Below are 17,432 nucleotides of genomic sequence, written 5' to 3' on the forward strand. Positions count from 1 at the left end.
TGTGTTGAAAATGCAACATCTGTCTTTTAGACAGCACAAGTTGGTTAAGTAAGGGTTTGGCGATTTAGAGCTATTCCACGCCTCCTGTTTGCTGCAGCACTGACCATTCTGATCAAAGGCAGGGCATAATTCTTAACATCCAGCACAAATAACCTCGAATTTCTTTTCCTAGATGTGTGCACCGCTACTGTTTCAAGACAAAATTAACCTGGTTGAAGATTATGTGGGAGAACATCCTGAGCTCCAGTGCAGGCTTTTACAGATCCTGGACACCTGGTGTGAACCTGATTTTAATATCAGAGATATGGCAAGGTAGAAATATTTGAAACTTATAAACAGCTGGGCTGACTGCCTGTCAGAGGACAGCGTGTTCTCTGCTTGCCTACCTGAGATCATTTTCTCAGCATAACGGACTGCAATGTATCTGCTTTTCAGCTGAGGATGGGGACATTCTGGTATCTGTGCCAGAGTCGTTTCAAACCCTTTGCTGTTAAGGCAGAGATATCTTTCCTATTGACAGGTGCTTCATCCTGTCAGGAGAGAGGAGTGCAAAATGAGAAGTGTGCAGCAGATCTCAGCAATATGAAAATATGAAAGCTCCCTCCAGGAGGTTGTGCTAATCGCACTGCTGTGCTTTGCTGGAGACAAAGCTGAGTTTCAGTATCGGTTGTACAGGTTTGGCAGGAAGATAACACTGTGATGAAGGGGCAGAAAAACTAGAGATACTAGTGGTTAATCTTCGTGTTGTTGTGAAATAGTTGTGTGTGTTTTAATTTATAAATTGCCTCTCACTAGAATAGCTCCTGTCAGTCACAAAGCCAGCAGTACAATAAAAGTCACAATGCAGATGCAATGGTTGCAGTCATAGTTTTGAGAGAAGATGAGAGGGAATTGCTGTCTTTCTCTTTCCCGGTCACTGACTGGGAAATTTGTGTGGCTGTATTGCTGGCTTTTTCCTATAACTCAGGAAAGGTAGGGGTCTGTTCTTGCCAACACCTACCAAACCCTGGTACCTCTACTGCTAAGTATCTGCTGTTTGCAAAACCGTAAGCAATTCCACAAGTACGGAATTTGTTTGTTTGTTTGCTTACAGACAATATCAAGGTCTGTCCAGGTACAAGCCAGACAAACTGAACCGCAAAATGCTGAGCAAGCTGATCTTCAGACTCCTGGAGCGATTTAACGTAGATCCAGGTATGCGATGCTGCAGCATACTCTGGAGCCACCTCAGTAACACAGAACAGATGAAGTCAGTTGTCTTCTTCCGTGTTTAGCAAGGAATCTCTGCTGTAATTTATCATGGGTAGTTTCAGAGTTTAATTAATGGTATTCCAAAACAAGGCTGGTAAGTTATGGGAATTACCACTTTGTGCTGTCGGAGAATGAAGTGCTTGTGACTAATAGGCTGCTTCTTCCATGATATGAAATAAATCTTGACCTCAGAATGGCTCTACATAAACACATGATGGCCAGCTTTGAGTTACGACTCCATTCCGCTCTCGTAAGAAGCAAGTCATTACTCATCTCGGGATCTGTTTTCTTGAGTTATGAGTCCACCAGTTGTGAAGAGATAACCCTTTGGAAGCAGAAGCCTTGCAGTCCTTTGTATTCTTTTTGTAAAATAGGGTTGGCAGCAGGGAACTTGAAGACTTGCAGTTTCCTGAGAGAAGTAAAGCACTTTGCATCACTGAATAGATCTGCTACACTACCAGTTGTCTAATCAAATCTGCTTCATCCTGCTTTTTGTTGTTAGTGAGCGCTGTTGATTTTTGCCACCCTTTGGGACCATACGTTGGAAACCTTTAGGTGCACTGTTAGGTTTCACCCTACAAAGCTTTCCATCATCTCCACAAGATACGTGTTACACAAGTTCTCTTTTCTTGGACTGAAAAGTGGTTTCTAACCACAAACTGTGGGCTTATTATGCCTGGCAGCAACGCTGTATTGCATATTAATCTTCACGTTTTCAACCTGCAGCTTAGAAGTTAATAAGATAATCCTTGCAGACCCTCACTGGAGGATAAGTAAATACAATTAAGCTTAGCACTCTGGTGTGGAATCTGAGGCACAAGGGGGTGATTTATTTAACATTTAAAACATTCCTTGGAGTTTACTAGTCTTCAGTAATTTTTCCTTCTTTGTGAGGTTAATCATTCACTAGGCTGTATTGTCCTTCATGATCTGTAAAGGGCATTGAGCTGTTGCCCTTTCGTTATGAAAGATGCACCACAGATATACCTTCAGCTATAAATGTGAAATGCCATAATCCCTGCAAAGTCCTGAGGTAGTAGGACGATAATAATAAAAATTAGGAGAAAGAAGAATATGGAGCTGTTGATCTCCGTTGCTCTCTATTGGCTGGTAGTGTGTCAGCCTGGTGAGAGCGTCCCAGGAATTGCACTGCCATGAGTAATGGCAGTCTCTAACTGGACCTCCACAGTGGATCCACAGGTGAGGAGTTTCCCTGAGATGCAGAACAAGAGTCTATCCTACAGACATTATTCCTGCCAGCAGTTCCAGAGGGTGACTTGTCCCACACTACAATGCAGGGTGAGCCACAGGCTAGAGGGAACTGACTCACCTACTGAGTGAGATGGCCTGTGGTCCTTCTGATTTTGAAACAACGTCATACTTGGCCCAGCTACAGCCAAGGTTGGCTGACTCTCACTCATAGATGTGGATGTGAAAGTGGATATTCATTTTTTTACCTCATATCACAGAATCACAGAATTGTAGGGGTTGGAAGGGACCTCCAGAGATCATCAAGTCCAATATCACATGTAATTCAGAGCAGCACTTGACACTTTGCTAAACCAGGGGCCTCGTAGTCTCTTTTGAAATACTTTGGAAATTTTTCAAGCATGTGAAATTTTGTTTTCGATCTTCTGGAACTGAACTGAAAGTGGTGGCAGCTGGAATAACGTGACTTTCCTCTTCTCTGCTCCTCTTTCCCTTGTTTAGTGCACGTAGATCTTAACTGTGAGAAAAGAGTGCAAGAAGGAAACAGACTTGGTAGAATGGACAGATTCTAAAAACCTTCTTCTGAGATCTCCTCTTGTCCTGAACAGCTCCATCAAAAGCAAGCAGTGAGGTGAAACTCACACTTGGTGTTACCTAACCTGATTGTGGGCTTGCTCGATGCCGCAGCCTTCGGCTGCTTGCTGTCTCCTTTCATGACTCCCACTTGCTGAGAGAGGCTGAGAGCAGCAGCAGCAGAGGGAAGTGGCTTTTGGTGAGAAAGGCTGGAGGACAGGGTTTCTTGGTATGAGAAGGCAAGCTTGTACGTGACTCAGTTACTGTAGTTCCAAATCCACTTTCATTCTTCCTCTACCCAAGAGCTCTCCGCTATCCTCTCAGAAAATGTCAGTGAACCTAAGCAGAACTTTGGTGTGTTCAGCCTCTAAGACTTGAAACACCTCTTGGAACTGCCAGTTTTACCTTTCAGAGCCTGACAGGAGGTGGCCCAATAAAAATAATAGGCCTGGAGCCTCAGAGCAAATAAACCATCGGCTTAGGTTAGTCCACCTCATCTTTTTCTGAACTGCATCCCAGCATCCCTGCTAAACACAAAGCAGGGCATGGTAAGTGGGAGATTTTCTGCTGAGTCCCAGGGGCGTCCTCAGAAACTGTGTGTGGATTCCATATAATTATCTTTATTGGGGAAGGAAGAAGTCTGGCAGAAATGGCGTGTGATTGAGGAAATGGCGTTTTACAGAGTCTTTTCTCACACCTGGGTCAGTGTGCTCTGTTTTAACGAGCCTTGTAGCTATTGCTGCCTAATTGCTTAATGCTCTTTGGAGACTCTCAGAGGTCGACTTAGATTTGCAAAACAATTGTTAGTCCAAAGCAGATCTCTGAGATGGGGGAGCAGACCCTGAGTTTGGAATGGTTTTGTTTATTTGCCTGTATATTTACACAGCCAATTTACCCCCAGCAGCTCAGCGTTGGCTTTAGATGTGACAGTTCATCATTTGTGAGATAGGAAGGGAATCAGAGCCGTCACCTCTCGGGCTCAGCTTTCATGTGACAGTAAAGCAGTGATAGAAGGGATGGGAATTGAAGGCATGGCGAAAAAGTCCTGCAGCAGCACCGTGAGCCGCCTGAGCACCTCGATGCCCGGGCACTCTGAATGTCTTTGGAAAGTGGTTTTTTGGCATAAACCGAGCGAAACGCTCCTGGTTTGATCAGCAGGTTGGTTGTTCCCTGAAAGCTGAAGCTTTGCTGCCTTACGGGTCTCAGCAAGGAGCGCTGCCCGCAGTGCCGCCGTGCCCGGCGCGGTGTCCCGGGGCAGCAGGGGGCGGACGAGGGCCGCCCGGCAGCGGGCACAGCCCGGAGGAGATGCGCTGGAGGAAGGAGGGGCTGGGCCGGCTCCTGGCTGGGGGAGATTTCAAACGTTTTCACCTTTTGCTTGTTAAGAGCAGGAGGTGGTTCTTTTCCTTTGCAGTTGCTTTGCAGTGGCTGTGCGCCCTGGCGTTCCTCCAGGTTTGTTAGCCCTCGTGGTGCATGCCAGCTCGTTCCTGTATGGCACTGTAGGCTTCCACACTGGGTCCGAGCATCCTGACCTGGGCTGCACTTGGGCTGCTGGAGAAGGGAACGTGTCAGCTCCATCCTTGGTCCTTACCTTCTCCAACGTGTTTGCCTGTGCTGAAACACAAAGGGTGCATGACCTGCTGTAGGCAAGCCAAGGCGCCCAGCAGCTCCACGCTGTCCATTGCAAACGTCACACCAGTCCTGGTGTTCTGGCTGTGAATACATCCTATCTATACTTGTGGAGAGACCACACCAGAGCAATTTTTCCTGTAGGCACTAATTGAAAGCCACGTGCTACGCTCTCCCTGCACAGGGTCAGCCAGCACTCCTGGCAGCAAAACCAGCAGGGAGCTCGAGGGTTTGGGGCCAGACTTGGGCTTCTGCTCCCCTTCCCTTCCGAGGACTGCTCAGCCCAACCTGCAGTGGCTCAGAGCACTGTGAGAGACAATGCATCTTTGAGTTTACAACAAAAAGAAGTTTTCTTGAGTCTTGCCTTACCCTCCACTGATTTGCACTCAGGGAATACTCTCATCATAATATACTGCGATTAATGCACAGCTCGCTCCTCATCAGGTTCCCCAGCAGTCCTTAGCAGTACCGGGGTAAAAGCCTCTAGGATTTCAGGTTCTCTGATTTTATTAAACCAAGGCTGCTTTACTTTGTCCCACAACAAAGTCTGCTTTGTGTGGGCCCTCCTGTTCTGCCAGGGCAGAGTAAAGGAGTCCCATTGTGAATGGAGTCAGGCACTCCGTGTAACGAGAGGGCCCCGTCCTCATCCCAGCTCAGGAGGAGTCATCTGTGACCTGAAAGCAACAGTCACACACCCAGAAATGCATTGCACCATGTACCGGTGTTACATGAATGAAACAGGTGTGTATTAGTGGTTTCACATCCGATGTGACAAACAGATTTCATTTTTACTTCCTCTCCGTTGCTAATAGTCATTAACTCCCTGCTAATGGCTGAGAGCAGAGTGGAATTTTTGCTTCTGAGTCAGTCCCAGATGTGTACCTCTGTGCAGCACTGTTGTGGAGCTGTTGTGGAGGTGCAGCCCTGTTGTTATGTTGAAAGGGTAGGAAATGGTTTGAAGTTGAGGGAGGGAAGATTGAGGTTGGATGTCAGGGGGAAGTTCTTGACAGAGAGAGTGGTGAGGAGCTGGAACAGCTGCCCAGAGAGGCTGTGATGCCCCGTCCATCCCTGGAGGTGTTCAAGGCCAGGCTGGATGGGGCCCTGGGCAGCCTGGGCTGCTCTGAAATGTGGAGGTTGGTGGCCCTGCGTGTGGCAGGGGGTTGGAGCTTCGTGATCCTTGAGGTCCCTTCCAACCCTGGCCATTCTGTGATTCTGTGTTTCTGTGTTATACTGTTTGTGTTCCACTCGTGCTTCACAGCCCAGCGATGATCCCCAAGCTCCCCAAGTACAGCTGCAGAATAGGTAGATGGTTATTATTCTGCAAACAAAACACCTGTTTTGACTCAGATCCGAGTTCAGATTCGTGCTTGGTCCTAATCAGTACGTGGCCTTGGAGAAGTTGCTCTTCCCTGAAGTGAATTGGTTTCTGCAGTCATGAAACTGCAGTGAAAAGGCTCAGCAAAGATTCTGCAGTGCTGCCCTCATCACGCTCAGTGCCCACAGCCACAGGGCTCCCCTTCTGCTGCTTCTGTATAAAGTCTGTAACCTATTCTTACTGACCTCCAAGGTGGAAAGCTTGCAGCATCCCATGCAACCTATGGTGTTCTTCTCTAGCCATTCCATTAAGTGTTTTTTTTTTCTTCCAAAATGCTAACTGAAGTTTCTCTTGCTGCAAAACAAGTCCATTACCAGCAGCTTTGTCCCCTGTAAATGTGGGAGTCTTGAAAACTCACAAAATGCTGCATTTAATAGTACAGAGAACCTTACTGTAACAAAGATGAGCAATACCTGGCCCATACACAGCTTTCCTCCTCTGTGCAGGGACTTGCTGGCACTTTCCCTGGTCTTCCTCTTTTTACAAATTTATTTTTAGCAAGATTTTTTCTGCCTTTATGGTTCTTGGTGGATGCATCTCATGTTTAACTTTAAGCTTTCTGACTTTACGTGTTTGCATTCTTCCTTGGCCTGCGTCTAATTCAGTTCCACTTTCTGTGCACTTCCTTGTTGTATCTGAGGCCTTTCAGTGAGACTCAGCCCATTTCTAGCTCTCTGCCTCAGTGTCATAGATCTTCTGATATAGCAGTTATTCTCTTACTTCACTTCCAGTTTTCCATTTCCAGCTCTTCTGAACCTCTTTTTCCCTTCCCAGCGATATGAAATCTTACCTGCCAGTTCACTGAGGTCCATTTTGGTTTTATTTTGCTGTTTTTCCATTAAACCCATCTTTGTTCCACCAAGTTACTTTTCATCCTCACGTTTTCCATTTTCTGTTGTTTGTAATAAGATACTGAAAATGGATTCAAGTTCAGTTCTTCCATATCAGAGTGGAAAACATCACTGGTGTCTTTAAAATTGTACAGAGTGTCTGTGTCCCTCTATCCTGACAGGTGAAATCCCTTGGTTCAACCAAGTCCCATCCTTTGGAAATTTCCTCTGGGGTCTCTCAGAAAAAAGAAAAAAGAAAAAAAAAAGCCTTTAACAGATTCTCTTTGGTGATCTGAAGCAGTCCCGCTATATTTTTCTCTGAAGTGCTTTGAAATCTTTAGGGTAGGAGGTACAACCTTGCTTTGAGGTTATGTGGTCACACTCGAAGACGAACTTAAACATAACAGCTTTAAACATTGGTGTTTGAGATGGCAGTGCTCAGGCTATCAGTGATTCACCGGGCTCTGAAAGCTGCACTGTTCCGCATCCTTCTGCTTGCAGGGACTGGTGGTCAGAGATCTCTGTTCACTCTGCTTTCAGTCCTCTGGGCACACCGCGTGTGACACGGAGCATCCTGTGCAGAGCACCCTCTGGACAGCAGCACTGCTTCCTCCTGCTGTCAGCTCATTGCAGGGAGGCTGCGGAGCGTTTTCTCTGTACTGCTGCCTGATAGCATTTCCGATTGCTGGTCCTTCTCCTTCCGGCTCCCAGGATGGCTTTAGCCACTGAAACCAACGGAGGGTTTGGTTCCACCTTTCCATGCACACACATCCCAGCATCCTGCGAGAACTGACAGATATGTATGCCAATCCTATTCAATCTGTTTTATCTTCTGCATTTATCTCTCACTGCACTGGATTTCAAAACAACGTGCTGTGTGAAGATCTGATTTTTTGCAGTTGTAATGCAGCGTATCTAATGAAGATGACAGTAATAAAAACAAAAACAACCGTTGCTTGCTAGCTCAGCGACATGGTAGTCACTTCCCTCTTTTGTATGGATACGGAGTCTCTTTCCTGTGTATGTATTTTATTGGATGAACTTTAGCCACAAGTGTAAATCCTGAGCAATGTGTTCAAAACTGCTCAAATGATCCAACAGCACAGCTTCCATTCAAATCAAAATTAATACAACCTTTAGACACTGGAGGTGGTACTTCTGAGAGGATGCAATGTAATTAAAGGTGTGAAGTCATTGACTGTGAAGGATATTGAACCAGCAGGTGATCTTATCAGTCAGGGGTGGTGCAACCAGAGATATCAGTAGCCAAGGATTAGCATTGGTAATCATGGTTGAAAGTGTAAATAACAGTTTATAGTTGAGATAAGCTGACTGTGTGTGTCTGTCCCTCATTGTTCTGAGTTTGATGGCATCCTGCCTTTCTCTTACTTAGTTTGAAGCTGGGGAAGAAAAAATCTGATGGCAAGACAGTAAAGCTTATTGGAAGTTCAGTTATGTTGCATACTCACATGCCTTTTTTTCCTTTTAGCTCTCTGTCCTAATGTCATAAATCAGCGGCACTTGAGAACTCTGAATTATCTCTTTTACAAGAGGTTTGTGGAGGTATGTTTCTGTATTGTGTGGCATGGCTGTGGATGAGTCTTTGTTTCCGCATTCTGAATGACTGGTATCACAGAAATACGTGTATATACATATACATACTGTATGTGAACAAGCTCCTGTGGTAGTTACCATGTAGGTGTGCTGGGTGTGCTGCTGGACCTGTGCGTTCTGTTAGAGAAAAGCTGCTGTGTCCATTCATATTCCAATGAGCAGTAGTGGTAATTACACAGATCTGGGTCCTTGTTCACCTGTGTCCTCAGCGGTGCCCTGGGACACGTGTACATCAGCACATAGCTGGTAAGGGGGGACTCTCCACTGGTCTGGTTTCTCTCAACCATCACAAACAGACTGGAGAAATACTGCATAGAGAAGACTTCATCTTTTATTTTCTGAATTTAAGAGCACCGCTGTGTAAGCACTCTGCATTGCTCTGTTCCTTGTAGTCACTTCTTTGTTACTGGTGGCCCGCCTGTGATAGGTTCAGTCCCAAGCCTGCCACAGACAGTTTTTGTGCTAGCAGCCCTGTTACTACTGAGCCAAATGGGAGTGCTTTCAGCTCCTGAACGACTGTCTGAACTAACTGTACTATTGCCCAACTTCCGAGTCCTCTTTGCAAGCACACTGTTAACATGTCCTGGCACTGAGGGCTCCTAAAAACAGGAAGATGCCATTAATTCTTTCTGAGGAGCATTTTCCAGGAGACAGCCTGGAGTTTGACTTGCAGTTAATTGCAGAATTGCTTGACAGTGCTTTCTTCTCCCCTCTCATGAGTGTGCTGAGCCAAGTCACTGCCCTTTGAATCACAGAATCACACACAGAATGGCCCGGGTTGGAAGGGACCATAATGAATCTCCAACCCCCTGCCACACGCAGGGCCACCAACCTCCACATTTCACACCAGCCCAGGCTGCCCAGGGCCCCATCCAACCTGGCCTTGCACACCTCCAGGGATGGACGGGGCATCACAGCCTCTCTGGGCAGCTGTTCCAGCACCTCACCACTCTCTCTGTCAAGAACTTCCCCCTGACATCCAACCTCAATCTTCCCTCCCTCAACTTAAAACCATTTCCCCTTGTCCTGCTGTTATCCACCCTTTCCAAGAGTTTATAGGCTCCCTTTAGGCACTGGAAGGCTGCAGTGAGGTCATCCCACAGACTTCTTTTCTCCAGGCTGAACAAGCCCAGCTCCCTCATCCTGTCTGATCATCTTTGTGGCCCTCCTCTGCACCCTCTCCGACAGCTCCCTGTCTTTCTTTGGATGCTCTTGAGCACACTGCAGAGGGAAGCTCATTTCCCTTCTTGTTAACTGTTTTGGTGCTTTTCTCGATTTTCTGGCATTCCCCATCACCCTGGGCCTGGCAGATTGTCTCAGCTGAGAATCAGTTTTGTTTGCTTCTTCTTCTTTCATGGCGTGGTATTTCACCAGTTGCAGTTCATAGAGGACTTCTTCCCTGTGGTTGCAGGAAGCTCTTCAGCAGCGATTTTAGCGGCCCTGCATGTTGTTCCCAATTGATCCAGTCTTCACAGATCCACTTTGCAGGAAATGAGACACCTTCTCCAGAAGTGCTTTGTCTTTTTTTCAAAAGAGGATTCGTTTGAAGTTTGCTTTGAAAGGGAAGGTGTAGTCAAGTGGTGGTCGTCTGATGACACTGCTCTGGCACAGGCAGTTCTGCTTCAGGCCCTCCTGATCCAGAAGTAAGGCTGTGATTCCTGCCTAGCAGAAGAACTGACACAGACCTGGGGAGGCGTGGGCCATTCTGCATCCTTCATCACAAGGCTGTGGTGTTGGACAATGTCATTCTAGGGAGCATTCACTGTGAAAGAGACGAAAGCATTTGTCCAGGTGTATTTATTTAGCAGAGTGAAATGGATTCTTTATCTGGTGTTCTGCTCTCCCTGGCCTTCCATTTCCTTTGTTTTGCAGTATGTGCTTGATTTAAAGTATCCAAGCTGGCCAGTGACTTCAATTAAGGTACATTTGGCAGCTGTTTCTGGACACCATCCCTTCTGAGAGCTCTTCGGTGTTCTGTTTACCATTCTCAGCTGTGTACGAGGTCTGGTCAAATGGCTCCTTCATCTCACTAGTATTTAGATTACATGCTTGTATATCTCCAAGATGTTTTCTGTGAGGCTCTTACTCCCTGTTTGCTCTCTACCTTTCCATAGAAGTGGCACTAGTAGTCACTGTTACTCTGCCAGAAGCTGGGGGTGAGGCTCTGGCATCCATGGCAGATCAGTCTCTTGCAGCCTGCTTTCTTGGCAGAGTGGAGAACAGCTCCTGTCCCAAGTTTCTCCCAAAGTTGGCTCTGAATTACACTTGAATGGGAATTTTAGCTTATCGGTTTCCTTTCCCAGGCCTCATGATTTCAGAGGATTTTTCATGACTTGGCTGTGGAGAAGAGTTTGTCCTTTCGTATTCTGGAGGCTCAGCATTGCAGATAATCCCTGAGATCATTTCCGTACTGCAGCCCATGGGGACGCTTTCTGTCAGGCTGTGCCACAGAGGGGAACATTCTATGGACACACTGCACACCTCCTGAGGAGAAGGCAGCAGCAACAATCCACGTTTCCACCACACTATGGCCCGTTTCAGCTTTGCTCAGTGATGCTTTGGTCGTTGCAGGAGCACCACTCGAGTAAAGTGATTGCTTTTATAAGTGAGTCCCAGCTCTGGGTAGTGAGGAGTGCTTGAGGCACTGCTGGGTGAGGAGCTGTGTTGCCCATGTGCTTTGATCAGATTGGGGCTTTTGTCTTTTGTGATGTAGCTGCCCAAATTACACGGTCTGGGCTGTGTTTTTCTGCCATTCTCCGGCTGGTGACATATGAGAAGCACAGGTTTCCCATGCATTCCTGTACGCATTCCTCAATTGATGGCAGTGTTTAGGATGGTGTGTTAAATTTCATCTTGTTGTATGTAGCATTCTCCTCTTTGTACGATAGCTCAGGAATCATTTTGTCTTTTCAGAAAACCATGACTCAGGAGAATTGGACAGATCACGTCCAGGTGAGTATGGATTTCTCTCTCCCATTTTCTCAGGCTATTTGGTTGGGGGCTATTTTAAGGGGTTCAGAATAGACAACCAAATATTGGAGCCCAACTATTAGAGTTTTACACTTTGTGTAAAACCTCAGACAGCAAAATAGAGGGTGCAGGGAAGAGCAAGGAAGAAAAACTATATTTGAATTCCTGTGAGACTTTAAACAATCCTGGTTTAACTTTAGCTTTTGGATGATGTTATCAAATGCATTCTTTTGCTTCCTGGTGCTTATTTGTACAAATAATGAGGATGCTTAATTATGAGGAGGAAGAGAAGAAATTTTCTTCAGGCAGCTGGAAAACTGTGTGAGTAAAACCAAACAAATGTCAGACTGGCCCCTGAACAGCCCACTTGGAATAACTCCCAGCAGGTTCACGCGTGGCTGTTAGGCACTGTGACTTCTACATCTTGTGCTCTCGGACATGAGCAGTTTTAATAACGCAGGAAAAAGTATTTTGTTTTTTCTTAGTGTACAACGGGAGAGCTCAGGCAACTGCGTTTTGGCCTGAAACTGCAATAAATGCATAATAGGACAATGAGATACTGGGAAATTCTATGGTGATACACCATTAGTGACAGTGTATACACCCAGGCATGTGAGATGTTGTGCAGTATCTGTACACACCAGATTTGGGTGCACTTTCAGTATGAGATGTTTCTTCTCCCTTCTGTGAGGTAGAAGGAAAAGGGACAGTGCCAATTCATGAGGAAGGGTTTCTTCAGACAGATGGTTGATAAGATGGCCAGCATCCCTTCGTGGTAATTGTGAAACCTACTCTGTGTCTTTCTGAGCAAGATATTTAACTTCCACGTGTAGCATATTGTACCCTTGCAAGAGGCCAGACTTTGTGAGGGAAGATTTGGTCTTGGTTCTTGATCTCAGTGATCTTTTCAGCATATTTGTGGTTTTCCTTTGATTCCCAAAGGCTTGAAGGCCAACACAAGTGCTGGCTTCTTGCTGGATCAGGACCTGAGATGGGATTGGACATGAGGGTGTAGCAGACTTCGTGTCACAGCTTTGGTGCATGCAGCGAAGGAGTTTCTGCCAGTGCCATGGTGTGGATAGTGGGAAAAACCTCTAATTAACATACACAGTTACAGGCCATGTCAGTCATCTGTAGCGATGGGACGCATGGCAATAGATGCTCAGGAAAGTTTGGTGGCTGGTGGGAGCTCAGCTGGATGATGGACTATGGCAGGAGATCATCTTTGCTTTCTCCAACCAATGCAAACACTGTGTTTCCTGACTGCTACAGCTTACCCAGTTTTGATAGCTGTGTAATTATCACATGGGTAGTGCTTAAACTTGCCTGTTATCAGTCCTAGCTCTTCTTGCTATCAGAGATTACTGTCTTTGGCATCACATTAAAGCAATCAGAACCTGTACCTGTGCATCTGGAGGAAACTGAAATAACTGCATGTGCAGCTAAGCTGCTGCTCCACGCTGCTAGCAGCATGGCTGCTTCAAGGAGAAGAAAAGGAAAATCTCTGGACATGCTTTGTTTACCAGTGCAAAACTCAAGGCTGACTGTAACTGGTTTTTTTGCAAAATTGGGCTTTACCTGAGGGAAAAAGTGTACTTCTCACTCGGAATTTCACTAATGACTTGGCATGTTTTGACCAAACAACAACAACAACAAAAGTCTGTTAGGCAGTGCCTTGTAGGGCTGGAAATAGCTGCGGTTGGTGTTGTGTGTTCCATCTGTGCATGTAGTTCAGGCTCACTGCAAGTTTTGGTGTTTGGAGCCCTGCCTGGTGATGCAGCGCTGAGTGGGAAGCAGGGGGAGGGATGCAGAGTGACTTCTGGGTCCTCTGGGGCAGTGGGAACCAAAACTCCCAGAAAACTCCATGACTGACAACAGCCAGAACCTTTGTATAGTATATTTTTTCTGTTTTAAGTCAAAAGACTCTGAAAGTTTCTATGGGTTTAAATCCCCCTTTTTTTGGTTAAATTCTGTGCTGCATCCATAACAAAAGTCTTACATTATACAGATATCAGGAGCCCTGGTGCAGCCCCCCTTATTCACTGGGGCTGACCACATTCGGTATGGTGAGTGTGGTGTTTCTTTCTGTTCACCCAAAGCAGTACAAGTGCAGAATTTTCCTGTTCCTACCCTGTAGGATGAACAAAGGTGTAAAGCTGACTGTTCCTACAAAAGGCAGAAGCCCTGTAGTTAATCATGGGGCCAACAGAACCTGTTCTCAGCCCTGTAGGAAACTGGTTTTGCCCTCTCCTGCCTGCCGTGCTGGCCAGGCTGCGGCTGAGCAGGCAGGGATGGCAGCCGTGGGCAGGCAGGGGCTGGAGGGAAAGCAAAGGAATCAAAACGTCTTCGTCCCGTAGGGAAAGTGCCCTCATCAACCGCCTGTTGGCAAGCCCTGCCAGCCCAGGAGGAGAGCTACGCTTTGTGTGTCTTCTCCAAGCACAGATACCTCGGGGCACAGGGAGGAGAAGAGCACTCTTCTTGCACAGTGCCAGCTGTGCTGCTCTGCATTAGCTGCCTAACTGAGCCTGTGAGCTGCGTGGAAACACGCAGGGAGAGTGCCTGTCCTCACAAGCACAGAGGAAGGTGTGTAGGGTACTGATGGTAGATATGCAGGAGAAAAACAGGCAGGGCATGAGCCAGCTGTCTGCTTTGCTGCGTGCCCTTCTGCTCCCATTTTTGCATGTTTAATGTTTTTCATAGCCTTAGCCAGCTGCATAAGGTTAATAGAATTGGGTACAAAAACTGCAGACCAACCGGTGCGATGCTGATGTTGAGGAGCAGTCTGCCTGCCAGGGAAATCCTGCCAGAAAGAACCACTTGGAGACTAAAAAGGGTGGTAGGCATTTTTTGTGGAATTACTGAGTTGGAAGGGACCCTTACAGCCATCAGGTCCCACTCCCTGCAGTGCACAGGGACACCCACAGCTCCAGCAGTGCTCAGAGCCCCAACAGCCTGACCGTGGCTGTCTGCAGGGACGGGGCACCACCGCCTCTCTGTGCAACCTGTGCAGTGCCTCACTGCCCTGAGCGTAAAAAAAGCTTCTCCCTTATGTTCAGTCGCAATCTCCCCTCCTTTAGTTTGAAGCCATTTCCCCTTTTCCTATCATAACAGCCCCTGCTGAAGTGTCTGTCCCCTCCCTTCTCACAGCCCTGTAGGTACTGATAGGCTGCCCTCAGCTCTCCCCACAGCTTTCTCTTCTCCAGGCTGCGCAGCCCCAACTCTCAGCTTGTCCTCACAGGGAGGTGTTCCATCCCTGCCATCATTTTTGTGGCTCTCCAACAGCTCTGTGTCTCTCCTGCACTGAGCACTCCCCACCGGGACGCAGTGCTCCAGGTGAGGTGTCACAGCACAGAGCAGAGGGGCAGATCCCCTCCCTGCCCTGCTGGCACGTGGCTTTGGATGCAGCCCAGGCTACGGCTGGCTCTGTGGGCTGTGAGGGCACATTGCTGGCTCATGTCCAGCTGCTGTCCAGCAGTATCACCAGGTCTTTTTTGGCAGGACTGTGCTGTGTCCTTACACTTGCACTTGCGCTTGCACTGGTAGCTGAGGTGCCAGCCCTTGTACTTAGAACCCCATGAGGTTCTCCTGGGCCCACGGCTCAGCCTGAATGGGTCCCTCTGGATGGCATCCCATCCCTCGGGGGTGTAGAACGCACCTCACAGCTTGGTGTCATCTGCAAACTGCTGATGGTGCATCAACCCACTGATGAAGATGTTAAGGAGCACCGGTCCCACCACTGACCCCTGCGGGACACCACTTATCTCTGAGCTCCATCTGGACACTAAGTCTTGCTTTTTTTATCATCTGCCAAGCTTTTAAAAAGTGAGCACACATAGACCAGTAACGTGGGTGAGGGACGTAGGGAAGCAACTCAGCTTGCTAATGGCACATCTCACTAGTTTAGCTGTCAGACAGAATCTGACTAATGCAATGCTGGTGACACAGCAGGGCACCTACTGGAGAGCACTCTGTCCGTTCTGAGTGGCTGCTGGGGGCCGAGGTCATCTCACACTGCACCCATCACCTGGCTTTGGTGCTCTGAAGATCTCTGGTTAAAGCAGGAGCGGGAGGGTTGGGTACTTTGCTGCACCTCTCAGGATGCAGTGTTCCCAGGGATGCTTCTGGGGTGATCTTGCAGTTGTGCCCATCCAGTGCCACTGTGCTCCTTTCGTGTAAAGTCACCCACGACCCTTCAGATCCAGTCTGGTCTGTGGAGCAGGAACTGAGAGCTGCCAGGGAAGCTCAGGTCCTGATACACCCACAGGTGACACTCTTGTATTGGCAAGGAAAGGCTGGGATATCCGAGTTGGGTGCAGGGGAATGATGGAATACTGTGGGTGTTTTCTGAACAATTAGATCCCAGAAAGCACATGCACGCTTGGCAGTTCTAACATCTGGAGTATTTTTGCAGGAAATCATTCAACTGCAGCAGAACTAACCAGTTAGAACAGTTTGAAATGTTATTTCAAGGTACTTTAATCTGGGAACTATATGTATGTTTGCGTGGACTTCTGCTGTGAAATTCCTTTTCCCATGGAGCAGAGCGGGGTGACAGAGAACAGCAAAATGACTCTTAATTTGGGGCAATAACTAGAATATGGTGTTGAACAAAGTTAAAACCAGTTTGTTTATTTAGGACTGTGAGAGTATAATTACTTATTTTGCAAGATCTCTGGGACAGTGAAGTGGTAGATATGGTGATGTTGAGCCAAAGGTCTTTTGGTGGCTAAATCAAAAAGCTTCCCACGGTCGTTTCTGTGCTACTGTTTGCACAGGGGAAACTGTCCATTTATTCCTCATATTTTAAATCCTAACCCGTTCCAAAAGGAGCACTCAGAAAAAATGCTGGTGTTTGAAACAACGCTCCATGTTCTTCAGGCATTCATTGTGAGCGTGGCTCAGCGTTCATCCGTTCATCCATCTGCCCGTCCATCCGTCTTTCCAACCCTTTTGCCAGCAAGTTGTTGGCACCAATCTGTCCTTCACGTGGCACGTGTGAATTGGGAGAAGGGCACCTGGAAAAGCAGCCCCTGTAGTGCAGTCTCCATCGTGCTCTGGTCTTGCATGAGATCAGAGCAGATGAGCTGTGCAGCTGTTCCCCGTGTGCGGCGCTGGGAGAGGCTGCAGCAAATCTCCTTCTCCAGCTGTGACAATGAGATAACTTATTTATTTTCAAATTTCTGACCATGCAAATCAAACCCTGTGAGCTCATAAGTCTCGTTGTCTGGGTGGCTGGGGGTGAGATGCTGGTAATTCAGAGCAAATGTATAACCTGAGTTCCACTAACATTCTAGGGATGTTATTCTACATTACAGCCAGTATGTAGAGATCTGCCAAGCAGCAGACGTAAAAGTAAAGCGCCTTCCTTTATGCATGATACATTTGAAAAGCTTTTGCAATTCCTGGTCCTTAGTAGGTATAAGTTATCTTACACTACAGCAAGGAATTGATGGAGTCTTACTTATTTTGGAAGTTAAATAAAGAGAAAAATCTAAATGGCAAACATCCTCAGTGACACCAAGATCTAATGCAGTGTCTCTCGACAGGACCATTTTGACCCTGATTAAAATGTAACCACCTATGGAATAAAATGTAAGAGCTATTATGCTCAGGAAAGTGATTTTGAGGGGTATTTAAATAGCAGAATGCAATTACTCTTTTTTTTTTTAAGTTCTTGTGGCCAGAACACCTGGCCAATAATCCTTCTCTGGGGAATCTTTAATAAGAACAAGAGGTCAGAAAGGCCTCTTTGCAAATAGCCATATCTGGTGTCTTTCCCTAGGAGCCCTGAGCTGAGGCAAACTTTTAAATTGGCTGGAGATTGTTTTGAGTACTGCAGTGTCCCCGTAGTGTAAGTAACTTAATATCTGTAGGGAATTCGGCAATCTCTGCAGTGCAAACGGGAATTATATTCAGGAGGTGATTAATAAACGATGTGTTTTGCAGTGTAAGTCTGCCTGTCAAATTACCTTTCACTCTCTTTG

The 17,432-nt window shown here is 46.9% G+C and overlaps 2 protein-coding genes across 15 annotated transcripts in view; one reads left to right on the forward strand and one right to left on the reverse strand.

Annotated features, from left to right (window-relative positions):
- NDOR1 (NADPH dependent diflavin oxidoreductase 1) overlaps positions 1-17,432 on the reverse strand; it is a 235,727-nt gene that overhangs the window by 157,696 nt on the left and 60,599 nt on the right. The window lies entirely within an intron of this gene.
- The window catches only part of EXD3 (exonuclease 3'-5' domain containing 3), a 243,553-nt gene that overhangs the window by 95,566 nt on the left and 130,555 nt on the right, over positions 1-17,432 (forward strand). For all 14 annotated transcript variants that reach the window (XM_052681286.1, XM_052681279.1, XM_052681287.1 and 11 more), the window contains 4 exons: positions 173-312; positions 1,094-1,194; positions 8,354-8,427; positions 11,392-11,430. In XM_052681286.1, coding sequence (XP_052537246.1) covers positions 173-312; positions 1,094-1,194; positions 8,354-8,427; positions 11,392-11,430 — 354 coding nt within the window. The remainder of the gene's footprint in view (positions 1-172; positions 313-1,093; positions 1,195-8,353; positions 8,428-11,391; positions 11,431-17,432) is intronic.

The sequence above is a fragment of the Tympanuchus pallidicinctus genome, unplaced genomic scaffold, assembly GCF_026119805.1.
Source record: "Tympanuchus pallidicinctus isolate F22 unplaced genomic scaffold, pur_lepc_1.0 scaffold19, whole genome shotgun sequence".
NCBI lineage: Eukaryota > Metazoa > Chordata > Aves > Galliformes > Phasianidae > Tympanuchus > Tympanuchus pallidicinctus.